Here is a 27452-nt window from a genome sequence, read left to right as displayed (position 1 = left end):
CCGTTGAGAAAATTTCAAATGAGAGGCACATTCATCGAAAAAGTTTTGTTCCTCTTGTACCTATTACTTTTGTAACAGGGGGGAGGGTGGAACGAAAAGATCATAAGTATAAGGATGCGGCGGACACGGGGAACGCCGTCCACCGCGTTTAGCGAGATTCTTTTGTCTGAATCATGCTGAAAATGATGCATCAAACATACTCTCATGGAACAATGGTGGTTGGACACTCTCAGACAAAAAAGAAAAACTTTTTTGCTTGTAGATAGGGCAGGACAGTGCATTTTGTCTTGTTCATGAACATTCTGACATGTTTTGTCCATACGCGACTGCAATTCAAACACACCCTAAAATAACAAGGATGTTTTCTCCAACTCTAGGGTGGTAAATAGGTCTGGTAAATGAGCAGAATTGGCCGAACAAGGCATGTTCAAGCTCGGCTTGTTTACCAATGAATGAAGCTTGTGGCTCGGCTCGTGCTCGTGTTTAGGCAAGTTGAGCTTGACTTTGGCTCATTTCTGAATGAGTTGAGCCCATGTAAAAACTTTTTATGTTATTTATATATGGGATATTTTTTTTTATTATGCATAAAGTATATATATTTTATATGTTATTTTTAATAGTTTATATTTTATGTACATATTTTCATTCATCATCTCTTTCTCTATATATTTTATGCATTATTTTCTTTATATATTACAGACAAGGGGAGTTGGCGTTTTGGGGTGGGGGCCTTGGCTGCAAGACGGCAATCGAGGTTCGATTCTCATGAGTGTGTCGCTTCTTTGCACAAGCCAATGCATAGCATAGGCCTTGGGGTAAGGGGTCTTAGCTTTGAAGTTTTACACGGTTGGAGTGTGACCAGGTATTCATGTCGGGTTTGGGTTTTTTGGGTTATAAATTCAAAAATATATATTACACTTAAAATATATAGTATACAAGAAAGAGAACTGAACATAATAGGTCTCATTTCTCATTCTGCCCTATTCTGCCTCATAAGTTTTAAGTGTTGTATGATAGATCTAAACCGTTAAATGTGTTGAGCATACTCAATTTAGTGGGAATTGACACTTGGATCATGCTTTTTTTATGAAAAATATATTTTTATGAGTCAAGAAAAACTGATACCTTCATAACCATTGATTTTGGATCATCGAAAAAACCTATATACAGGTCAGATTATGGCGATCCAAAAGTTGGTTCTTGTTGGATTTTGAATCCACCGAAAAACTAAATAGACTATTAATCTTGTTCACGCTAAATCGTTGAAAGCAAAACAGAAACCAAATCTTGATGCGAAAGCGTATCTGAATCTATCTTCAAGAACCTCTATACGTGGCATTGTCTTTCTCTAAACCTAATGAGAGAGGGACAATTTTCTCTTGATGTTGATGGGGAGCCTAAAGAGAAAGTCACTATATATGGTTTGAAGACCATAACCTAATTGCAATCATCTTAAGGTCTATTTTCAATTTAGCCCATCATAAAATTAGAAATTAACAGATAAGGGCACAAGAGGTCTCTTTACATAACAAGATCATAACATATGAAATACAACATAGCCCAACTGTATTAGATCACATAATATGGGTCTAAGCATTAGACAGGCTATAATGTGTGATTGTACATATATAGGCCAACACGATTTTTCTCAATAATCTCTCACGTGGACCATATATGTTACCTTATAATCATACATTATATCCTCATGAGCTCCAAAACATTATCTTATTAGTTGATATCTCTACCAATCCGGTCCATTGATCATGTCAACATAGAACCAAAGTGATCTTTATTACAAATAACGTAATTGGACATATAAATGATCACGTATATTGACATAACCAAATGGCATGGATCAAGTATGGATGTGAAGCATGGAAATTGCATGTAATGTGATTCAAACATGCCTATTTCCAACAGGTCCTTTCTTAATCTTTAGTGAGATCACAACATATGAGTACAAAATGAAACTAAAACTTCAATTTTATACTGAAATGGTAAAAGAAACTTTATTATATCATAGAATGTCCAAATACAAACTCCCACTAAACTTGCATATCATAAAATGATAAAACACCCATTCGAGCAGTATACTCGTGAAAGACCTTGGGTGGCAAATCTTTGGTAAGTGTATCTGCAATCATGGAGTTTGTGCCAATATGTTCTATAGATATTTGTCCATTTTGCACTCTTTCTTTAACAACAAGGAACTTGATGTCAATATGTTTTGACTTCGATGAGCTTCTGTTGTTATTGGAATACAACACTGTCAAATTATTGTTACAAAATAACTTCAGCAGTCTTTCAACATTATCCAAAAATTTGTTGCTCTGTGACAAATTTGTGTAACCATATTCCATGATTAGATATCTCATAACATGCTACAAATTTTGTTGTCATAGTAAAAGAAGCAATGAGTGTCTGCTTAGCATTCCGCCAGGAAATAGCTTCCCCGGCCAATAGAAAAATATAACCTGACGTGGATCTACGACTGTCTTGGCATCCAACAAAGTCAAAATCTGAATACCCAATGATCTCTAACTGATCTAACTTCCTATATGTGAGCATGTAAACATTTGTTCTCTGCAAGTACTGCATAACCCGTTTAGCTGCTTTCCAATGATCTATACCTGGGTTACTAAGATATCTGCCTAACATCCCAACAATATATGCTATATTTGAATGCGTACACACCTGAGAATACATAAGACTCTCCACAGCTTATGCATAGGAAACATTTTTTATATCCTTAATTTCAGATTGGTGTTTGGGACACTGAGTGAGACTAAACTTGTCTCCCTTAGCAACAGAAGTATCACCTGATTTATAATCCTTCATGCCAAATCTATCTAGAATCTTTTCGATATAGCTCTTTTGCGATAATCCAAGAATACCCCGAGAACAGTCTCGATGTATTTGAATCCATAATACAAAAAAGGCATCACCAAGATCTTTTATTTCAAATTTCTTTGTCAGAAATCTCATGGTTTTGTGTAGTATGCCTATATCATTACTGACAAGCAATATGTTATCAACATATAAAACCAAGAAAATATATTTACTCTCGTTGAACTTATGGTATATTCATTCATCAACCACATTCATCTTAAAACCAAATGAGAGGACAACTTGATGAAATTTATGATACCACTGACGGGAAGCCTTCTTAAGTCCATAGATGGATTTCTTTAATTTACAAACCATTTTCTTTGCATCGCATGAGACAAAATATTCTGGTTGCACCATATATATTGTCTCATCAATGTCACCATTAAGAAATGCAGTCTTTACATCCATCTTATGCAGTTTCAAATCTTAATGAGCCACAAGTACCATCATAATTCTAAAAGAGTCTTTCATAGAAACCGAAGAGAAAGTCTCTATGTAGTCAATGCCTTCCCTTTGAGTAAACCCTTTTGCAACAATACGGGCCTTATATCTTTTCACATTATCCATTAAATCCCTCTTTATTTTAAATATCCATTTGCAACTAATGGGTTTCACACATTCAGGTAATGGGACAAGATCTCACAAGTCATTGTTCTTCATGGATTTAATCTCCTCATGTATTGCATCAATCCACTTTTGAGAGTTAGAACTTTGTACAGCTTGATGAAATTTTATTGCATCATCTTTCCTTAAACTTGTATCACTATCATGTTCTTGTAGAAAGTCAATATAATCATCAGAAATTGCATTTCTCCTCTCTGTAGTGGATTTCCTTAATGGCACTTGTTCTTTAATTATTTAAGGTGTTTCTTGAAGTTGTTGAGTTTGTACCCCATTAGTAAAAGCTTGATTTTGGATAGGGAGATCTAAAGCATTGCTTTATTCTGAATTTGTGGAAACAATATAAAGAATATAAATTTGATCATCGTCAATCACAATTGTTGGAAGAGAACAGATTCATCTTCAAAAGCAATGTCTTTTACTTTATCACTCTCTCCAAACTCAGCATCCTCAAATAATCAAATGTTTCTCATTTCAAAAAAGGACGTATTCAAATGGTCATAAAACTTATAGCCCCTGGATCTTTCAGAATACCCAATAAAACACCCAAAAATATGAAAATGTTCATACTAGGTTTTTTACCAATCCACATTTCATATGAGGTCTTGGTCACTGTTTTATATGGTATTATGTTTAATACATAAGCTGGAATTTTTAATGTCTCTCCTCATATGGACTTTGGTAAGGTAGAATGAGAAATCATACTCCTTACCATGTCCTTTAGGGTTTAGTTTTGTCTCTTAGCAACATCATTCATGCTAGAAGTGTCAAGCATGGTATATTGAAAGAGGATCTCACATTCTTTTAAAAATTTAACAAAGGGCTTTAGACATTATTCATCTGATCTATTATATCTATCATAGTATTCACCATCACGATCAGATCTGACGGCCTTAATCCTTTTGCCAAGTTAGTTTTCAACTTCAGCCTTAAATGATTTGAACATATCTAGGGGCTGAGACTTTTCATGAATTAGATATAGATACTCATAACGAGAATAGTCGTCTATGAACGTAATAAAATATTGTTGACCATTTCAAAAAGCCATAGAGAATGTCCCATAAATATCTGTATGAATTAGTTCTAAGACGTATGTTCTTCTTTCGACACCTAATTTTCTTATTTTTGTTCGTTTCCCTTTTATACACTTAACACTAACCTGAAAGTCAGTGAAATCGAGGGAATCAAGAATTTCACTTGTCACAAGCCTTTCAATTCTTTGTTTAAAAATATGACCTAAGCGCTTGTATCATAATAAAGCAAAATTCTCATTGACTAATTTTTGTTTTGTACCACGGGAACTAGAATGCAAGGTTTTATTATATGAGGCAACAATATTAAGCAAATAAAGGTTATCAACCACAGATAAACAGTCGGTCCCAATAAGATTTTAATTAAGAAATAATTTAAATTGACTATTTTCAAATAAATAAGAATAACCAGATTTCACTACAAAAAAGCAGTGGATTAGCGACGACCTCATTCCGTTGCTATTCCGTCGCTAACTAGCTTAGCGATGGATAGCTTACGTCGTGAATTTTTTGACGCTAACTGGCAATGGAATAAATATGCCGCCAGTTCCATCGCTAATTGCGATGGAATAACGAATGACGGATTTCATCGCAAATCCGTCGGTACTAAACGGCGACCTCGGCTTGGCGACGGATTTACAGCTGTCGCTAAATTATATGTATAGCGACGGATATATCCGTCGCAAACAAGAAAAAAAATAAAAAAAATTATTTGAAAATTAAATATCGAGAACGCTATAATTTATATTTCCTGTAAATAAAAAACAAAGTACACATAAAATTTCATATAAAAGGAATCTAAAACAATTAATCGTTCCACTTTAAAATTAACAAGTTTAATTCTTTACAATTCAACAATTACATTTTCGAAACAAAAAATAAATAGAACAAATTCAACACATTAATCTAATCATCGCCAAGATTTTGTGCGTCTTCTTGTTCATTGCCTTGATCTGTCCCTTCAGCTCCGCTACGCTGATTATCGCTAGCAACCTACACAAGAAAAGAAGAGTCAGTATTGATAAACAAAATATATTGAAATAAATTATACACTATATGTGATTCTATCATGTGCTCATATGTGTTCTAAGGCAGTAAAAAAACTCTATATGTGATTCTATCATGCTCATATGTGCTCTAAAGCAGGCAAAAAACTCTATATGTGATTATATCATGAATGATATGTGTTCTAAGGCAGTAAAAAAACTCTATATGTGATTATGTCATGCTCATATGTGTTCTAAGGCAGTCAGAAAAACTCTATATGTGATTCTACCATGCTCATATGTGCTCTAAGGCAGACAAAAAGCTATATATGTGATTCGATCATGCCCATATGTGTTCTAAAACAGTCAAAAATTTGAATATGTGATTATAGAATGCTCATATGTGTTCTAAGGCAGTAAGAAAAACTCTATATGTGATTCTATCATGCTCATATGTGCTCTAAGGCAGGCAAAGCAAAAAACTTTATATGTGATTCTATCATGAATGATATGTGTTCTAAGGCAGTAAAAAAACTCTATATATGATTCTAGCATGCTCATATGTGTTTTAAGGCAGTCAAAAAACTGAATATGTGATTATAGCATGCTCATATGTGTTCTAAGGAAGTTAAAAAACTGAATATGTGATTATAGCATGCTCATATGTGTTCTAAGGCAGTCAAAAAAACTTTATATGTGATTCTATCATGCTCATATGTGCTCTAAGGCAGGCAAAAAACTTTATATGTGATTATAGCATGCTCATATGTGCTCTAAGGCAGGCAAAAAACTCTATATGTGATTCTACTATGCTCATATGTTCTCTAAGGCAGGCAAAAAGTTATATATGTGATTTGATCATGCTCATATGTGTCCTAAGGCAGTCAAAAAACTGAATATGTGCTTATAGCATGCTCATATGTGTTCTAAGGCAGTCAGAAAAACTCTATATGTGATTCTACCATGCTCATATGTGCTTTAAGGCAGTTAAAAAGCTGTATATGTGATTCTAGCATGCTCATATGTGTTATACGGTAGTCAAAAAATTGAATATGTGATTATAGCATGCTTATATGTGTTCTAAGGCAGTCAAAAAAATGTTATATGTGATTCTATCATGCTCATATGTGCTCTAAGGCAGGCAAAAAACTTTATATGTGATTATAGCATGCTTATATGTGCTCTAAGGCAGGCAAAAAACTCTATATGTGATTCTACTATGCTCATATGTACTCTAAGGCAGGCAAAAAGTTATATATGTGATTCAATCATGCTCATATGTGTTCTAAGGCAGTCAAAAAACTGAATATGTGATTATAGCATGCTCATATGTGTTCTAAGGCAGTCAGAAAAACTTTATATGTGATTCTACCATGCTCATATGTGCTCTAAGGCAGTTAAAAAGTTGTATATGTGATTCTAGCATGCTCATATGTGTTATACGGCAGTCAAAAAACTGAATATATGATTATAGCATGCTCATATGTGTTCTAAGGCAGTCAAAAAAATTGAATATGTTAAGGCAATCAAAGTTACATGAAATCTAACGACATGCAATATATTGCATGAAACTTTCATACCTGAGAGGGACCTGCAATCGAAGTTCCCCTATTCAGCAAAAAACTGTTGAACTCAGCTCGGAGAACGTCGGCGACGGTTTCATGGAAGTAGTCATGCATTGTGTCCTTAACGATCTGACGTACATCATCACCAGAAAGAATAGGCTGCTGCTTGGAGCTTATGTCGACCGAAGAAGTTTGTGAGCTGTAACTGGAAAAAGCAATAACAGGTGAAGTGTTCATGTTACTTCCAATCCCGAACACACGACCCTTTTTGGGTTCACCTGTTGCAGTCACCCATGCTGCAGGATCAAATGATGGATGCTGAGTAGCGTCATCGCCATATCGCTCTACCATCTGTTGTTTATATGCCTCCTACAAAATAATGTTTAAAGTATGCATCAATAATTAATGATAACATTATGATAACTTGCATATTGCAATGATTATTAATAGAATAAATACATACCGTTGTCGTTCTCGCCTTCTCTGATACGAAGTCTTCCGTGGTCTTCCGTTTATGTATTACAACAAACACATCTTTATATGGTACAATGCCTCCTTTTTCTGCTTCCTGCGAAGTTAAATGATAAAAGATTAAGTTAACAAGTTTACAACAATACTTATAAAATTAATATTATATATTGATGAGTTACCATTTTCTTCAGATGGCTCCCAAATGTCTTAGAACCACCTGTGTGTAGATGGGCTTCGGGCATTTTCGCTCGATTTTGTGCAGCCTTCGCAGAGCGATTTCGAAATGCATCCCCCGCCCACTTGTCGCACATTTCATCCCAATAATCTCTCCGGATAGTAATAGGGTCATGGCCCTTCCACTGTAGTGGATCATCTATTCTGCCAGTATTTTTTTTTTTGCAGTCTTCATATTGTGCAGCATGTCTGCAAATCGATTGGCAGTCACCTTCTGCCACACATTCCTTGCATCATTTTTCCCCACCGTAGTTGCGAAGCGATTCGAAGCCTACAAATATTTTTAGAAAGTTAGTAGACATGCCTAAAAAAATTTAAATATGAAACACATTAACTATGAGAAACAACTGTATATCGTGAATGAGGACCACAATTTATCTATCACCTCTTTTGGATACTCTTTCCATTGAGCGACTAATCCTGGTAGATGTTGAATAAGTGAATTCCTAATCTCGCATACTACTTCTTGTGGCTCAAACCTCATGTTGTGTATGAATTGGTACACAGTAAATATCAATATAAAATATTTATAAGATATGCAATAATTGAAAATGAAATCTTTACGGTCGATTATCGATGTACACTATTCGAATGAGTCTTCTTGTGCCAGACTGAGAAGACCCTGCATCCTGTGTTGGCTCCTGACTTGTGTGATCAACTGGTGTAGGTGGGTCGTGTACAAGCGAAACATCATCTGTAAAAAAATACGTTAGAAATTCTCAGAATGCGCATTTCAACTATTCAAGCATCCAATTAGTTAAATGATATACCTATCACAGGAGCCCGTGAAGATGAAGGTTGGGTCTGGCTACTACTTGATGAACGACCAATGTAACCTCCACAAATCATATTCTAACAAATAACAAATGTCATACAATACATTCAAATAATTCGCATCAAGTATTACAATACATTCAAATCATTCGCATCAAGTATTGCAATACATTCAAATGATTCACAACAAGTATTGCAATAAATTCCAATAATTCAAATCATTTACATCAAGTACAATACAATTCATTCGTTCATATCAAGTATTACAATACATTCAAGTCATTCACATCAAGTATTGCAATGCATTTAAATCATTCACATCAAGTATTGCAATGCATTCAAATCATTCGCATCAAGTATTATAATGCATTCAAATCATTCACATCAGGTACTGCAAAGCATTCAAATCATTCGTGCAAGCATAGATACAATTACATACACGATACAATCATTTGAAGCATGCTTTCATTATACAATTTCACATGGAAGTCATAATCAAATTGAAAGTAACTACATGCAAGCATGGATACAATTACATCAAACATTGCAATACATCGTAATCATTCATATCAAACAAATGGCAAACATGTACTTGCAGTAAACACACTTCAATATTTTACTAACTACTACCATGCCTAGCATGGAATCCGTACTCCAAAAATAAGAACACTTCTATATTCATACATTAAAATCATGTCAGCATGATCTCCGAACTCCAACAAAGCAACCCAAGATATCAACAATTAAGTGAGTGTGTGAACAATAAAGTGTTACATCTAATAAATTAAATAACATGTGATGTGCTTGCATCACTTACTCACCATGGGTATTTACCCGATTTGCATTGTTTTTGTCACTTACTTACCACGAATGGTTGAGCACAAGCGGGTTCCGTTGAGAAATCTGCAAAAAACACAGTTTTAAAATGAAGTTACCACAAAAAAAATGAGGCAAATGAAAACATCTTGCATAGGCCTTAAGAAGCCCAGTACCCAATGACCTACCGAAACCGCAGGGGGTCGACCCCCTCAGGAACGCAGGGAGTCGACCCCCTGCCGGAACAGCAAGGGGTCGACCCCCTTAACGTATTTTAGAAATTATCTGTCTTCAGGCGGCGGCGAACGGTGGGGTCGGCGAACGGTGGATGGAGGAGCCGGCGAACGGCGGGAGTAGCGAAAGAAGAAAAGAAAAAGATGGCTCGAATTAGGGTTATGTGACAATTCACGACGGATTAATTCTGTCGCTAAGCCGCCGTAAATCAAAACACGTAAATGGCGACGGAATAATTCTGTCGCAAGATTATTCATCGCAATTGCCGTCTCTAAATGGTGCGTCTGTTACGACAAAATTTTCCCTCACAAAATTTGTCGCTAATTAGAGATGGATTTTGCGACGGGAAATATTCCATCGCAATTTTCGTAAATTTTATTGATTATAGCGACGGATGTGTTTTGCTCGTTAATCTATCGCTAACTAGCGACGGAATAATTCTGTCACTAAATTTCGTCGCTAATAACCTATTTTCTTGTGGTGTTTGTTTAATGCAAAAATAGAAACCAAAATCCGTCTAAAAGATGGTACAATGAATATTTTTTTCAAATCTAAATAACTATAAGTCTTTAACAATAACCTAAAGGTCTCTATTGCCTCAACTTAAACTAATTTGTCATCGCCCATATAAATAAATCTTTTAACATCAATTGATGTTCGGCAACTTAGGCAACCCTACATAGACACACTTATATGAGTGTTAGCACGCGAATCTATTCACCAAGTGTGTTTGCGTAAAGAAGTTAAATTAACCTCAAAACAAACCAAAGTAAGGAGTTTATCTTTTTTTCACGCCAAGCATAATATTTGGTACAATCCTTCTTCATGTGACCCTCCCCTTTGCAAAAGAAAAAATTGTACTTTGGATCCTGATGTCTCTTCTATTTCTTCTGCGATTGTGGATCCACTACAGTTTTCTTATTTCTTTTCTTTTTCTTAAACTTTTCTTTAGAGGCTACTGCCAAATGAGCACTTTCTGACTTTTCTTGCTTCATCATTTTCTTTTTTTGCACACAGTGTGAAATGAGCTCATTAAGATTCTATTTATCATTATGACAGTTATAACTGACTGTATTGTGCAAGAAGGGATATCAAAACTAAGTGTACGTGTAAGACCTTAGACAACTCTAACTTTAGTGCCTTTAGTTTTGAAGCAAGATAAGACATTTCCATAATGTACTCCCTAATGTTCTCTTTACCTTTATACCTCATTGAGACAAGACTTAAAAGAAGAGTGCTTGTCTGAGCCTTTTCATTTTTAGAAAAACGTTTTTCGATTTCTTCAAGGAACCCTTTGGCATTGACCTCTTCGAACATAGTACCCCTGAAGGATTTAAGAATTGCATGTTTCATTATCATGAGACTCATGCGATTGGATCGATCCCACTGCTCAGAGTTCTTTTTATCCTCAGTGAAACTCCTATCCGTAAGAGTAGGTGGTTGATCATCTCGTAGTGCAAGATCCGAATCCATACATCCGAGAACAATCATAACGTTCTCTTTCCAGTTTTTTAAATCAGAACCACTCAAAATAGGGATCAAATTTATATTGGTAGATATTGTAGAAGCAGAAGTATTAACTGAATCAAGAACAAAACAAGCTTACGATCAACATACATTTTCATATATATTAGCATAAAATAACATATTTAAATTGTGGTGAACCTCATCACAAGATACCCAGCACAACATTGACATTTAGTCTTTGGACAAAAATGTCAACTTATAAGTGGTACTCTCAATATAGTAATCAAACATGGATAATTAATCCTATCAAACAACGAGCTTTTCTTTGGACCGACTCATTAATCACATAAAAAATCATACAATTTTTCTATATTTATTACTGAAATATGTATTGAGGTTCCTCCAAATAGTAATCTTTTTTTAGGCCGATCACTATTCGCATGAACCTCAAATACATAATCATCACAATATTTCAAACGAGTCAATCTGCACAATAAAGGTTACTTTGGTAACATATTGTTTCAATCAATTCAATTAGAATATTGGATACTAAATCAAAAGAACATCAATATTCAAATACATCAATACATGCATATGAATAAAAGGAAAACATAATCATAATCTATGTAGGGCCAAAAAATAACCGAAGATGACCCTCTGAAGGGACCCTTAATGCACACCAAATAGCACTAAAAATAAAGACCTCATAAAAAATTTTATTATTTCAAGGCTTGTGCACGGGTTCGTCCCATTGGATCGTGTCGAACCCACCTACAGGTCAAAATTGGTCTAACCCGGTTAGGGTCAGACCCAACATCGTTGTAGCCGGGTGCAGACCCATGCTATTGGGTCGGGTCTAACCAGGGCCAATCCGCATAGTGGTGCCACCCGACTCGGTTTAGCCCCACAATCGAATGGGACAGAACTGGGTCAGCAGCCCCCCCCCCCCCCCCCTCACACACACACACACACCACCACCACCACCCCGAATGTGGCTCAAGCTGGTCTGACCACGGACTGGGTGTTGAACCCGGCTCGGGTCACTAGTGATACGAGCCTCACTGAAAATGCAAATATAGAATAAGTCAAAATTTGGTAGGATGGGTTCAGCTAGTTAGATCAAGGCAGTTTGGTTCAGCTGGGTTAGAGGAAGAAGTTCAGCATGTGCTTAATTCAGAGAGTATATGGTTTTAACAGAGATTTAAAGATCGTCGTCAGAAGGACTTGAAGCATGGGTCGCCCAATCTGTTTTGGCGCCATGGATGACAGCTTATAAATAATGGTTGTTTATCATTTTGTAGCCATTCTGTGATTCAGCAATTGTGAGTTATTCTGTACCTTTGGAAATTGAAGAAATAAAGTTCAGTCTTCTTTTGGCTCCATTGTGGAGATTTGGCCTCTTCTTGAGGATTAGGCTTCTTGAGTTCATTCGTGAACAAAGGAAGAGATCATCGTCATCTTCTTCCACTTCCTTTCTTCTATTCGGATTAACATCTCAATTCAGATTCCTCTAATAGAGATCGAGTTGAGAAAGCGTGAATACTTGCAGATTCTACTCAGCTATGAACAAGAGCTGTCGGCAAACCTAAGAGCTTGAATCGAGCTCTAGATTGCCAAAACTATAAATCTAGCTAAGTGCATTCACTCAACTTTGTTAGATTCTGTATAAGCGCATTTGCAAATCATCCTTTCAATGGCGCAGTGTTGTAGTGCTTCAGAATCACTACTGAAGCTGCATCGGCTCAAGACCAGTCTAGGGAAAGAATTATGTATAAAATGTTGAACAAAGCTGAGCAAACTTCCAATGAATCTGAGCTCATGCTCTCTTCACTGTCACCTACGTCTTAGCTAAGTGCATAGACAGAAGTCTTCTGTATTATCTTCTAAATTTGCAAATGCAAGTACTTTAACCTTTTGCACAGAAACGCCCGAACCTATTGTGAGTCGGCAGGAATCAAGAGGAAAATTAATCTTCAGTAGTTGATGCATGTTAAGTTTGCTTCGCGTCTGTGTGCGCTGAAGCTCTGTCGTCTGCGTGCACAGAGGAATTTATAAGCAACTGTAATCATCAAAAGTTGTGTGCCTGTGTGCCTGCGTGTATAATTCTAAATAGCAAGGCGGTAACGATCCCTAGTGAGGGCCTTATCACTGGTGAAGCCCCACATCCAGCAGAATACAAGGCTGAATCAATCTGGTTCTATTGGCTTAATGCCGAACCGGCCTATAAAAAATGGTCAGAATAGCTTGTCCCAACTGAGTAGACTGAAGGCGCGTTGAATCGGCCCAGATCCAAGGCCGAACCGCTCTATCCTGGCTGAGCCGTCTAAAGCGACGTCAAATTGGCTCTGGATCGATGGTTGTACCGCCCGAGCACATATGGCCAAACCGGCCCAACTGACATCTGAACCGCCCGGCCCAACTGAGTTGGCTAATGAGCATCAGATCGGTCTGGTTCATCGTATCGATTCAAACTCGAGTCAGCTCTGTGCAATGTTGGATCAGAGAAGACTGAAATGTCTCGGGTTACTAGATCGGCTTGAAGCTGAACCAGTCCCAACTTACCGTGGTCAGAACAGCAGCCATCTATGGATGTCGTCGGCCTTGAGGCACTCGGCGACGGCAACTGGGTTGAACTTGATGCCCCGCACACCATTGACGGTCACGGCCAACCCTGTAAGGTCACCGACAGTGGCTTAGGGAGAATTGTATGCCCCAGGTGACCATCGGTCACCGATTAGTCAGTCGAGACTCTGTCCATTCGGCGATCCAAAAAGAATGGGAAACCCTCTTTCGTTCATCTATCAGAAACGCACTCACTCGCCTTCCAGCAACAAAATAAGAGAGGGCTCTCTACCACCGTCCGACGATCTAAGAAATAGGAGGCCCTCTACCACACGCCATCCTGCCAGCCAAAAAACGGGGAAAGGTTGAACGGCCCTTCCTCCGATCAACAAGAAAAGGGAAAGGGCCTGACAGCCCTTCTTGTCTGGCAACCTGAACGAAGTAAACCCCCTTTGTTGGCTGCAGTGATCCAGTGTTCAGAAGAGGGAGGGCAGATCAGCCCTCCTGCCCGTCTGAACACCCCTAAGGGGAGGGTCGATCAGCCCTCCCAGCATCCAGGCACATCTGAACAGCGCGAGAAAGATCGATCAGCCCTCCTCCGCTCGTGCCCTGACTGTGATCATGAAGGATGGACGCCACAAACGAAAAGCCATGAAAAATATAGAATAAAATCAAAATTTTCAACGATTCGACGGGAACAAGTCACTCTTATACCAATTGTTGGATTTTGAATCCACTGAAAAACTAAATAGACCATTAATCTTGTTCGAGCTAAATCGTTAAAAGCAAAACAAAAATCAAATCTTGATGCAAAAGCGTACCTGAATCCATTGGTGCTCCGGTAGATCTCTGATAGACGTGATCTTACGAAACCTCTTTACGTGGCCTTGCCTTTTTCTAAACCTAATGAAAGAGGTAGTTTTCTCTTGATGTTGAGGAAGATCCTAAAGAGAAAGTCACTATATATGGTTTGGGTCCATAACCTAATTGTAACCACTTTATGGTTTATTTTCAATTAAGCTTATCATAAAATTAAAAATTAACATATAAATGCACAAGAGGTCTCTTAACCTAATAAGACCATACCATATGAGATACCACATGGCCCAACTTTATTAGATCACATAATATAGACCTAACCATTAGACAGCCTATAAGGTGTACATATATAAGCCAACACTATTTTTCCCAACAATTCTCCCTAAACAAAACCTATAGATCACATCTACTATGTTAGACGTGAAAAAAATACTTAAACCTACAATTTTTGAATGAGCTTAACGAAACAAAAAGGAGGCTTAAAGAACACATTAGTCTTACTCTGTGTTTGGACTTGATTTTTTATCTATACAAACTCTCTCGAGCCGAGCTGAGCCAAAAAAATACTTAAAACTACTATTTTTTAATGGGCCTAACGAGACCTAAACTTGATTTTTTATCTATACAAGCTCGCTCGAGCCGAGCTGAGCCAAACACCCTGTGTTCAGGCTCAACTCGTTTAAGCTACACTAGCTACTCGTGGTTCGTTTTCCCAGCTATACCAACCGATCGCGAACTAGCTCATGATGAGCCGGACCAAGCCGAGTCACGAGCTGCTGGGTTCGTTTACTAGCCGTATCCATACCCTTCGCTCTTTGGAATTTGAATTTCTGGAACAAAGGTCGTTCTCCCTAGGTGATGATCAAGCATGCGCTGTCCCGCTCTTTTTGTTCGCCCGCTGCGTCGTTGGGAAGATCTACGCCTCCTTTCTTCGACGGATTTCTTATTTCCCGTAGAATTCTCCACCATGGTTATCATCTTCTTCTCCCGGGGATCGATTCCCGCTCGTTACTACAACTCCAAGCCCATCTTCTGGTGCTGGGAATCTGCCCAGATGATCCCCTCCTCAGAAAACTCATCGACCTGTACTCCTCGCGCCACGATTTGCGTTCGGCGCGTTGCGTCTTCGATTCTTCGCCGAACCCAAGTGTGGTTTTGTGCAATTCAATTATTAGAGCATGCACGAGAATGAATCAAAACAAGGAAGCATTGGAATTGTACCGAGATATGGTGTTGGGTGGCGTCGTGGAGGCTGATAAGTACACGTTCACGTTTGTTTTGAAGGCGTGTGCGGCAATAGGCGATAGAAAGATGGGCAGGTTGCTTCATCGCGAGGTTCTGAAGAGAGATTTGGATTCGGATGTGTTCATAGCGACTGCATTGGTTGATATGTATTGCAGATTTGGTATGGTTGTGGTTGCACGGCAAGTGTTTGATAGGATGCCTGAGAGAGATGTTGTAGCTTGGAATGCGATGATCTCAGGTGTTGCTCAGGGTGGTGATCCTAGAGTATCTTTGGCTTTGTTTAAGAGGATGCAGTTTGCAAATGTGGAGCCTAATTCTGTGAGCTTGTTAAACTTGTTTCCGGCCATTTGCCTTCTCTCATCGCTGCAGTTGTGCAGGTCTTTGCATGCTTTTGCAGTCAGAAGGGAATTTCCACTGCCTGTTTTTAATGGTTTGATTGATGTATATTCAAAATGCGGAAATGTGGAGGATGCTCGTAGTGTCTTTGATCAAATGCCTGACAAGGATGGTGTGACCTGGGGTTCGATGGTTGCTGGTTATGCACAGAATTTGTATCCCATGGAGGCACTGGAGATTTTTGATGAGTTGGTAGTAGAGGATTCGGAAGTAAACCAGGTGTCGATTGTCGGTGCTCTTGTAGCGGCTGCTGATGTAGGGGATCTAGACAGAGGCTGCATCGTCCATGTTTTTGTGATCAAGAAAGGAATTCATTCTGATATTACAGTTGCAACGGCTCTTATGACCATGTATGCTAAATGTGGATGCATAGATATGTCACAGCAATTGTTTGATGGTATTCATAATAAAGACATAGTTGCTTGGTCTGCAATGATGGCTCTTTTCGTTCAGAGTGGGCATCCTAGAGAAGCGTTAACTCTATTCAGAAGCATCCAACTCAAAAACTTTGAGCCAAATAGGGTGACCATTATAAGCATTCTTCCTGCATGTGGAGATGCGTCATATCTGAAATTAGGAAAAAGCATCCATTGTTTTCTTTTGAGGTCTGATATTAATTTGGATAGTTCAGTAGGGACGGCACTGGTAGCAATGTACGCAAAGTGTGGATCCTTTGATCTTGCTCATGCTCTGTTTGATAGGTTGCCTGAAAAAGATATCGTGACATGGAATGCTATGATAAATGGATATGCCCAGTTCGGCAATGGGAGCAATTCATTGCAAATGTTTTACAAGTTGTGGTATTTGGGGCTTGAACCTGATCCAGGCACCATGGTGGGTGTTCTACCAGCCTGTGTGCAACTGGGAGACCTTGAGCAGGGATGCTGTTTTCATGGGTACATTTGCAAAATGGGGTTTGATGCAGATCTGCACATTAAAAATGCACTTATTGATATGTATGCTAAGTGTGGGAGCCTCAGTTCTGCTGAAGCTCTATTCGATCCAAACTCTGCAAAGGATGAAATCTCATGGAATACTATGATTGCAGGGTACACACAGAATGGATATGCACGGGAAGCATTGTCCATTTTCCGCCATATGAAAGCCGAGAACATCCAGCCAAACTTGGTGACATTAATCAGCATTCTTCCAGCAGCAGCATACTTGGCAACCTTGAAAGAAGGAATGGCACTTCATTCCTACACAATTAAAATTGGTTTTGAAACAGAAGTGCTTGTAGGAAACAGTCTTATAGATATGTATGCAAAATGTGGTCGTTTGGATTTTGCAACTGAGTTCTTCAATAGAATGATTGATAAAGATACAGTATCATGGAATGTAATGCTTGCAGGATACGCAATACATGGGCGTGGAGAAGATGCAATTGAACTTTTTTCGCAGATGCAAAAGCAGCATGCGGACACTGATGGAGTATCCTTTATATCAGTGTTGTCTGCCTGCAGACATGGAGGATTGGTGGATGAAGGGAAGAAGATTTTCGATTTGATGAGGAAAAGAGATAATTTTGAACCATGTTTGGAGCATTATGCATGCATGGTCGATCTCTTGGGGCGTGCAGGTCGATTTGATGAAGCTTGGAGCCTAGTGCAGAGCATGCCAAAACAGCCTGATGCTGGTGTGTGGGGTGCACTGTTGGGTGCTTGTAGAATGCATTCCAATGTAGATATGGCAGAAAAAGCACTGAACATGCTTGTTGAGTTGGAACCGAGCAATCCCACACACTATGTGGTTCTTTCAAATATTTATGCCACAATCGGTAGGTGGGACGATGCTGAGAGGATGAGGAGGTTGATGAATAAAAACTCTTTGAGAAAGACACCAGGATGCAGTTGGATTGAGGTCAAGGATGGACTTCATGTCTTTAGAGTGGGGGACAGATCTCATCCACAATTTGCACACATATGTGCAATGTGGGAAAGCTTGCACAGAAGAATGGTGAAGGCAGGTTATGTGCCAGACACAGGTTGCGTGCTTCAAAACATAGAGGAAGAGGAGAAGGAGATGTTCTTGTGTAGCCACAGTGAGAGACTAGCCATCGCATTTGGGCTTTTGAATACAGAACCAGGGATGACCATCCAGGTTGTCAAGAACTTGCGTGTCTGCAGTGATTGTCACACAGCTACTAAGCTTGTATCAAAGATCACCAGCCGTATGATAATTGTTCGTGATGCGAGTCGCTTCCATCACTTTGACAATGGCCTGTGCTCATGCAAGGATTATTGGTGATCCTTCAACTACTTTGTTTTTCACTTTCTTCTCCCCTAATCCTTGGTTAAGGTATAGCAGATCTTTCCCTATTTGATCTTACTATTGGTGAAGGGTAATGGGCATCTCCATGGAATAGAAACTAGATGCATACAGATTATGAGAGAAATTCTTATGTGGTAAATAGTTTGGTTGATTTCCGTCAACCATTTTGCTGAAAGTAACGTGGGTTCCAATACCAAAGTATTTTCCCTGTTTGATCTTACTAATGGTGAAGGGTAATGGGCATCTCCATGGAATAGAAAGTTAGAAACTGGATGCATACAGATTGTGAAAGAAATTCTTACGTTGTAAATAGTTTGGTTGATTTCCATCAACCATTTTGCTGAAAGTAATGTGGATTCCAACACTAAAGTTCCTTCCCTATTTGATCTTACTAGGGGTGAAGGGTAATGGACATCTCCATGGAATAAAAACTAGATGCATACAAATTGTGAAATAAATTCTTTTGTAAATAGTTTGGTTGAAGAAATCTGTGCTGCCCGTGATCACAAAGATAGTGGATAGGTATCTACTTGATAGCAAGGGGGATCCGACTGTAGTAGTTGACCGGCATACAAATAAGGGGCTATTTAAAGCAGCTGCTCCAAAGTGGAGATTCTAGTGGAATGTAAGATATTGTGAAACAACTATTGTCATGTTTTTTTTAGAGAAAACTATTGTCATGTTATAGTCCTGATTTTGTACTCGGTGTCTTTGCTTTGTCAATTTCATTTGGTGTGGCATGCTGTTAAGAGACTTCGAGAAATTCTATTACCATAGAACCTTTACAAGCTCATGGGTCTCCATTATTGGTTAATATGGTATGTATTGATGTCCAGTGATCTGATGCTTCTTGATGTCATATGGTATGTATTTCTTTTCAGTAAATGATATATCTCCATACCTTAAATAGTCTTCCTGGCTTCTTAATTCCTTTTACTTTTATCAGCCCAACCTTTCTTATTTTGGTCTTCTTCAAACACATTATTACCAAATGTAGTGTTCAGATTAGGATCTTAGAAGTAGAACCGTGAAAAGTAAAGTAAATAAATTTGAAGTGTTCAATTTCCTTTCTTCGAAATGAAATTTCGTTATGCCAAGTAAGCACATTTGTGGACATGTCTGTAAATGAAAGAAACCCTTGAAGCTTTAGTTCCTGCAGGAATATAAGCTAACTTTTGTTGATAGATGCAAATATTCCCACACTCACATGTAACTTCAGGCTTTTCTCTGGTCCTACCCATGTTTGGTGAAATAATATCGGCTTTCCTAGCATGTACAGTTAAGGGGCATCTGCTGTCAGAAATTTTAGTTTTTTTAACAGCTGAAGATACATAGATGGAGCAAGACATCAAACAGCCACAGTTCTGTCAATGACAAAGATCTTGAGAACAATAATTTGATTTTTCCTTTTAAGGACAGGACTTGCTCTTGTGGACATGTATGTTTGGTGCTTTTATCGGTCAAAACTCGAAAGTGTTCATTTAAGAACACAGTACATATGTTCTTCTGATTGCATGTTTGAAATTTCCCCATACCAATAGATCAAATTAGATATCGTTGTCTGGTTCGGCTGTTAAATCATGTGCTACCTCTTGGCGATCTCGGTAGTTCTATGTTGTGAATTTCCTCCTGCATGAACCTGTAGTGATGCAATTAAGTTATCCCATGCAGATTTGAAACATTGTCAACTATCTAGAAAATATTAATACCAATTCGATTAGATGACTTGGATGAATTTAACTGCAGTGTTCTTGCTGTACGTTGACATCAGTCAGGAAAATTTACTTGTTCCAATTCAAGGCATAAAATAAAAGGCTATCTATCACCGCTTCGGCAAATCAAGTTGGAACAGTTACAGAGACCATAGAAAGCTGTGAAGTTGGCCAATGATGCAAAGTGGGGAGTAGTGGTATCTCATAAGTGTGGGGAGACTGAAGATTCCCTCATTGCTGATCTAATGATATTGCAGTTGGGCTGGCACACCATGTCGGAGTGAGAGACTTGCAAAATACAACCAGGACCATGATTTTCTTTTGTGTTGCTCTTCTACACAATTAGACCTCAGGGATTTTTATCATTTCATTTGATTTTAAATCTGATTGTTCTAAATCCTACAGTTGCTAGGAATTGAAGGAGAGCTTGGAGATAGTGCAATCTATGCTGGAGAGAATTGGAGATTACCATAGCAATATTCAATGGTTATACCAGTGCCAATGGTTTAGAGAGTTTGAGAAAGATTCATTCTACATGAACTGTAACAAATGCAGGCATTCTGCATAATGACATTTTGTATTTGTTACCAATATTTGTTCTGTTAAAATTCGGGTTGTATAAGTTTTGTTTGAAGTCCCTAAAGCCTCTGAAAGGACTTCCTATGGCTTCTCCGTCTCCCTCTTCCCCGATTAGTGTCTTGAACCCTAGTTCTTCCTATCCCAGACAGTTTTCCCCCTAGTTTTTCTCCCCATCCTCCTGATTCTTCCCCCTCCATCCAGATTCTTGCAGGTTTCAGACTTTCCCCCTCTTTTGAAGGATCCTTGTTTTTTCCTTTTTTATTTTTATTTTTTGTATTAAGCCCTTTTAAGCAAGGGCTCTATGATCTTTGACCATAAAATCAGAGGGCTCTCCAACGGTCATAAATATGACTGTTGGGAGTTGCCAACGATTCTATTGGGAGCTTCCATTTGGTCTCTCTTTTGTAATGTGTATAAAAAAAAGGCTTTGTTCCCCTTCACTGTTTAATGTTTCTCAGATGGGCATTGATTTTGGTTCGGTTGAGGCGGCTCGTAAGGAATCTGAACTGCGCAATCTCTTAGAAAGTGCATTAAGAGAAGAAGAGTCTTATTGGCAAGAACTAAGTGGTTACAAGAGGCTGATAATAATATTGTGTTTTTTCATGCTTCGTGGAAGTGTTGTCGCCAAAAAAATACCATCCTTGCAATCGAACATGATGGTATCACCTATGACAGTTTTGACAATATCCAAGCTCAAAGTGTTCTTTTCTTCAAATCCTTGGTCTCAAAAGAAACTATTAGTGGAGGTGTTTTCCCCAATATTGTTGTTGGTCCTCGTGTGAGTATGGATGACAATACCTTTTGCCTTTTGCCTATTACGATTGAAGAAATTTGACATGCTGTTTTTCAAATGGACAGTAATCGGGCGTCGGGCCCGGGATGGATTTCCGACCTCTTTTTATCAACTCTTTTGGGATATCATCCACAAAGACATTTGTAAGGCTGTCAAAGATTTTTTTTTTGCCAAAGGTAAGGTGTTTTAGGTGAATTAACTTGACCCATTTGATACTTATTCCTAAAATTCAAGGTGCTTCCTTTCTTTTGGACTTTATACTGATCTCCCTATGTAATGTTTTTTATAAGATCCTCACCAATCTCTCGAAAGTCATTTCTTCCCAATCAAGGGGTGTTTAGTAAAGAGAGAAACATGCAAGAGAGTATTCTCTTTGCGCATGAATTAATAGACTTTGTTCTCCATCATAAGGTTCCTTCTATATGCCTTAAAGTAGATATTTTGAAAGGTTGTGATAGGATTGATTGTTTTGGCACTTTGAAGCCTTGGATTTCATGAGGAATGGATAAAATGGATCATGACTTGTGTGGAGACCAAGGTGGTAAGTATCGTTAATCACATTGGTTAGGCCCAAATTTAGACCATAATATATTGTATCATAAAATATCATAAATTTTTAATAAAAAATTTAAAAATCTAAAAAAAATAGAAAATAAGCAAAAAAATTTAAAAAATCATATCATATAAACCAATGATGAATTGTACAAAATACAACCATAAAATCACATATGAAGCATTTAGGTCTCCATGAACTCTATATGACATCATCAAATATTAACTATCTCACAAAAATAATGTAAAATATTAAATATTTTGCAATTAAGAACATGTCACAAGACTCATACTTTTATATTATATAAACAAAAATATTATGGCAACATTTATACTCAATTTTCAATCGATTTTCACTTATTACTTGAGTGCTCCACATGCTGGATCATCTTATGTCATCTTTGTTGGACCATTGTCATGCTCGATCATCTTATGTCATCTTTGTTGGAGGAGTCTGAAGCCTGATTTTTATCTTAATATAAATCTTTAATTTTCTCATATTCAAAGGTATTTGAGTGAAAATTAGTGACAATACACTTTTAATGACCTCTCAAAAGATATTTAAAACTCAAAATGAAAAAAAATATTTTTGGACCTTTTTAAACTATGATACACAAAACCCAAAAGTAATGATATGTATTATAGCATATCGTACCATATGATACAATACTTGGTGGAGACTCCTCCTTTCGCTATGCTCATTATTACTCTTTGTCTTCAATGAAGGTGATATTAAAATTCCTCGCATTCCTTTTAGTGGATATGGTATTTGTTCTTTATTCTTTGCCGATGATGTGCTTCTTTTTTGTAATGAGTTAACAATGTTAAGTTCGTATTCTCCTTAATATATCGGCCTAACTTGCTTCTCATCCTAAGACTATATTAAACTAGGGATGACAGTGGACCAGGAGAAAACAGGGATCCGCCTCGCCCCGTTTGGATTGGGGATGGAGGACATGAGACAAGGACGAAAGTTAAAATCAAAACTCGTGCAGGGATGGAGGCAGGAATGGACTTATATTTTTTTCCACCCCACCTTGCCTCGCTCCATCCCCATTAGTAAAATGCTAAAATACTCTTTAGAGATGACAGTCGACCAAGGGAAAACGGGGCTCCGCCCTACCTCGCCCCATTTAAACCGAGGATGGAGGTTAAATTCAAAACTCGTGCAGGGATAGAGGACGAAATTTTGAGATCGTGGGGGGAGGGCAGGGGTGGAGACCTTGTCCCTGCCCCGCCCCAGTCCACTGCCATCCCAGTATTAGACTGGCAGGTGTCCGTTTCCCTATTAAGTACTTCGGTTTACCAGTCTTCTCAGGTAAGCTGAAAATGAAGCACTGTTTTTATATTATTTTTCGTATCTGAAAGCGTATTAAAGGTTGGATGACTCGTTTCTTATCTTATGTTGAGCGTGTCTCAAAACACGTTTTAGCAAGCTTTCTTCTTTATTGGACATTGGTCTTCAAGCTCCCAAATTCAGTGATATTTGTCTTTGTACTCATGCATTTCATTCCTCTTCAGACCTATTAATGAAGAGGGCATTGGCCTCAAACGTATTGCTGATATTAATAAGGCAAATTTGGCTTAGCTGGGACCATTATTTGTAATCCATCAGTGGACTTCTTTTATCAAGGATAAATATGTGCGCAGGCAGAGCTTATGAACTGTTAAGAGGGGTTCTCATAGCTCTGGGGCTTGGAAGAGTATCCTGTGTGGTTGGTCCTTTATTAAGAACCATGTTAGCTGAAAACTTGGCAATAGTTTTTCTTGCAGATTTTAGACTGAGCCGTGGGGACCTAATATACTGTGCAATAGTATTGACGGAGTTACGTAGAATAACATTCATAGAATGTTCCCTTGGTCTGCTTCGGTGTGCCAAGGTGTGGTCAGCTTGCAAAGAAAATATTTCAAGACTGCAGTAGAAATCAAATGTGGAAGGTCTGGTTGCAGTAGAAATCAATTCGATATGGAAGGGGGAGAGGGGCTAATCCCTTAGCTTTTCCTTCTCGAAACAAAGGTTTTGTCTTGACTTTTCATCTTTTTTCCTTTTTGAGCCAATGCAAATGTTGGATTGAACTCCAAATTAATTTCCAAATATGGGTGTATCCCGGAAGTGCATAATAGGATTGTCTCACGAGTGAAGATTTGTAATTTATGTTCTTGTGATCTTTTATAATCAGCATAGTTAACCACAATGTTGTTAAAACCAGTTTCAGACCCAAATAGAATTTCAAAAAAAATCAGAGAATAGGCAAATTCAGGCTTGAATTGGTCGGCTTTTTACATTTAAAATTTATAACAAATAAAAAATACAAAATTTTAAAAAAGGATTGTTACAACCCAGATTCAGCTCGAATCTAGGTTGAATCGGCTTATTTTTTTTAGTATGGCCTGATTCAAACCTGAAGAGAATCGATTTGGGGCCGACATGATTAAATTTGGCAAATTCAGGATTCTATCTGGCATTGATTAACTATACTTCATTTTCCATACAAGGTTTTTTTCCTTTTTGGGTACCAAGAACTGAGGTGCACCACTTTATAGCGACAACATCATATACCAGTCATTCCAAAACATAACGGGAAAAAAAACACTGAAAATGTAACATCGGTACATCCAAAGCATGGTAAGTGATATCACAAAGGGGAAGAGAAAACCTGAAACACTGTATTCTCTCTACGACTGAACCTCGTCATCTTCAATCTTGGGAGCCAGGTAAAACCTAATGTAGCCCATGTCTGCAATCTTGTACTCCACCACCACAGGCAGCTCCGATGAAAGGCTTATGGTGACAGTGTTTGACAATGGAGTCGCCTTTGTGAAGGAGTTCATGTACCTCAGCGCAAACGTTAGAGACACCGGCTCGTTCATCTCTATTATCGTGGCTTCCTCAGGCTATCAGTGACCACAGTACGAGCAAGTGATTAAAATAGCAAGAACCTATCCATCCAGACAATAAACCTTGCAAATCCAATCTCATTATGGTGTCTTTGGACACACCCACTTATCCAAAACTTGGGATAAACTGCGATACAGGGTAGCTGCCTACACCTTCGTGCCTGCTGCAGACTAAGGGGCTTTCAAAGGGTTATTTTCCATGGTTTTCTCGAATCTGACTGTACAGATGCATTCTAAGGGCTAGATTTTATAGGAAACGGACTTCAACTCTTGTATCCTCTGATTCAGATGTGCAGGTAAGTTTTCATGAGGTTTGAAAATTGAAGATGTAAAAATTTTTGTAAATATCATAAATGCCCAAGGCTTAGAAAAATCATATTTTTATCCAAAAAAAAAAAGCAGGATCCAAGTTTTTTCCTAGCAAATCAACCACGTATAACACATCTGCGATATCAGATTTGATGAAAACAGCCAGAAACCCCTCGTTTTGCTCACGATAGGCTGCAGCTGGCACAACACGGCAGCTGTCCTCTACTCAATTGGGGTATTGCACTTTGAAGAGCACTGGCATCTCAATTTATCCCATTTATCAGGATAAGCAAAATGCAGAGTCGAGTAACAGATCGGTTCAACGCGCTCAGTACTCTTAACGGGAACAACCCAAACCAGAGAATCATAGAAGGGGGAAACCAGAAAACAGGGGAGGACATCAACGAGAGGCCGAAGTCCCCAAAGCTACAGAAACTTGAAAAAAAAAAACAAAAATAAGCGAGTGAGGGGCTTAGACATATACCTTATCGACGGAGGTATTCTGGCGACAGACGATATTCGCAGTACCGATATCCCCACTGGTCGAGAACTTCACCCCTTCCTTCGTCACAGATATCACCACTACAACCGCAGCAGACGGCATCAGGATATCAAAAAGCAAAACACCAACAGAAACAAAACAAATGGGTAATCATCTGATCCGTCCAATCTGCTCTCACCAGTATCGCCGATGGAGCTGAGATCCTTGCAAATCCTTGCGAATTCCGAAGAGGGCATCCTCACGATGGCGTGGTACTCCGCCTCGGGGATCCCCAGATGCTCGCTGTCGATGTCCATGAGCTTCATCTCGAAGTCGGAGATCTTATCCTGGTCTGAAGAGAAACGATCGCACCCCAATTCCATTCATCAGAGAAAATGAAAGAACAATCCCTATAAAAAAGGGAAGAAATGAGGAAAGGAGTGGAGTGCACGTACTGGGACTCTCGAACATGAAGGTGACGGTATCGGTGCCGTCGTCGGCCTTGATGGTGATGATGTCATCGTTGCCGGCGCACTTGAGCATCTTGGACATGTTGTTGAGGTTCATGCCCATGGAGAGGTTGCGGTCGCAGCGGTAGTGCTCGAAACCCTCGGAGCGGAGGAGGAGGGCGACGAGGGCGACGTGGCTGGAGTCCATGGCCTGCAGGGAGAAGCCGGTCGCCGAGCAGTCGAAGTTGGCGTCCGTGACGAGGTCCTTGATCGCCTCCATCACCTTCTTCAGCAGGCTCCCCTGCACCAACCTGAGCTCCAACATACTTCTTCTTTCTTCTTCTCTGCGAAGAAAGAGGGAGGAAGGAAGCAGAGAGAGAGGAAAAAGGGGGGAATGAAATGATCGGCGAAATTTGGGGTCGGTTGGGGGTGACTATTTATATAGCTAGGGTTTTGAAATGTAGCGTTGAGGCTTTATGGTTGGCGGGAAATTTTGGGAGTTTACCCGCCATGGTCCATGGGAAGAGGGTGAGGGCCTGTCCGATTAGTCACATTCGGGCTATGAACGGGTCAGGTACTTGACCCATCAGGGTATGCCTGAACCTGCCCAAATAACAAATTGCTGGATTCGGGGTCGGGTCCAACTTTTGTCAGGCACCAAAATGAAATCCCAAGCTTGGACCCAAATAATTTTAAAATTTTATTTTTATTAAAAGTACATAAGGTTAGGTACCCAACAAAAATCATGACCCAAACCCAGCCCGCATTTTGCTTGAGTAAGGTTAAGGCCAACACTTTCCAAGCCCATACACGAGAATTCAAATTGGGTACTTGATACAAACTGAACTCATTGACAACCTTAGGGCCAGGGATGCACATTAGCTGGGCTTAGCATTGAATTCAAAGTACATAAGGCTAGGCTTGGTGGTTCAGGCCAGAGTCAAACTCAAGCCAAGCCTGGACACCAATTCACTTTAGCATCTCTAATCACCACAAGTTCAAGTTATAGTTGTTCAATATCACAATAAACACACATCCATTAAAGAAAGCTAATTAAATCTTAATGATTTACTAGGTTTGGATTTTTATTAACAACTCCTAGTTTAAGATAAGAGTACCATGGCTTATAAGACGTTTCTTTCTATCATACATTAACAGGTACTTTTGTAATAATAATGAACATAGTTAACATTCTTAATCTTTTGTAAATAATGTTTATTTTGTATTTCATATAATTATTACTAGTTTGTGTACATGCATAGCCATGTGTTTATTTGTGTTTGTTTACTTGCAATTTA

The 27452-nt window shown here is 38.7% G+C and overlaps 2 protein-coding genes across 2 annotated transcripts; one reads left to right on the top strand and one right to left on the bottom strand.

Moving 5' to 3' along the window:
- The first annotated feature begins 15657 nt into the window (after positions 1 to 15657).
- On the top strand, positions 15658 to 18357 carry LOC149839970 (Pentatricopeptide repeat (PPR) superfamily protein). Its single transcript, XM_090004965.1, has one exon. It carries the CDS (start codon positions 15658 to 15660, stop codon positions 18355 to 18357), a length of 2700 nt encoding a protein of 899 aa, XP_089861091.1.
- A 6184-nt stretch (positions 18358 to 24541) lies between these two features.
- On the bottom strand, positions 24542 to 26535 carry LOC149839969 (DNA sliding clamp PCNA). Its single transcript, XM_090004294.1, has 4 exons — positions 26161 to 26535; positions 25905 to 26057; positions 25709 to 25806; positions 24542 to 24912 (listed from the first exon to the last, which is right to left on the bottom strand). The coding sequence occupies exons 1-4, from the start codon at positions 26477 to 26479 to the stop codon at positions 24694 to 24696; spliced, it is 789 nt and encodes a 262-aa protein (XP_089860420.1). The 5' UTR covers positions 26480 to 26535; the 3' UTR covers positions 24542 to 24693.
- Between the last annotated feature and the right edge of the window lie 917 nt (positions 26536 to 27452).

Source organism: Nuphar pumila, chromosome 4, assembly GCF_984573655.1.
Source record: "Nuphar pumila chromosome 4, dmNupPumi1.hap1.1, whole genome shotgun sequence".
Classification (NCBI taxonomy): domain Eukaryota; kingdom Viridiplantae; phylum Streptophyta; class Magnoliopsida; order Nymphaeales; family Nymphaeaceae; genus Nuphar; species Nuphar pumila.
Note: the sequence above shows the minus strand (reverse complement) of the source record. Positions and strands in the feature narration are given on the sequence as shown.

Coding starts and splice junctions, on each gene's coding strand:
- LOC149839969 (XM_090004294.1), bottom strand. CDS start 26,479: ATGTTGGAGCTCAGGTTGGTGCAGGGGAGCCTGCTGAAGAAGGTGATG. Junction 25,807..25,904: donor CAGCTCCATCGGCGATACTG/GTGAGAGCAGAT, acceptor CTGCGGTTGTAG/TGGTGATATCTGTGACGAAG. Junction 24,913..25,708: donor AGAATACCTCCGTCGATAAG/GTATATGTCTAA, acceptor GGTCACTGATAG/CCTGAGGAAGCCACGATAAT.
- LOC149839970 (XM_090004965.1), top strand. CDS start 15,658: ATGAATCAAAACAAGGAAGCATTGGAATTGTACCGAGATATGGTGTTG.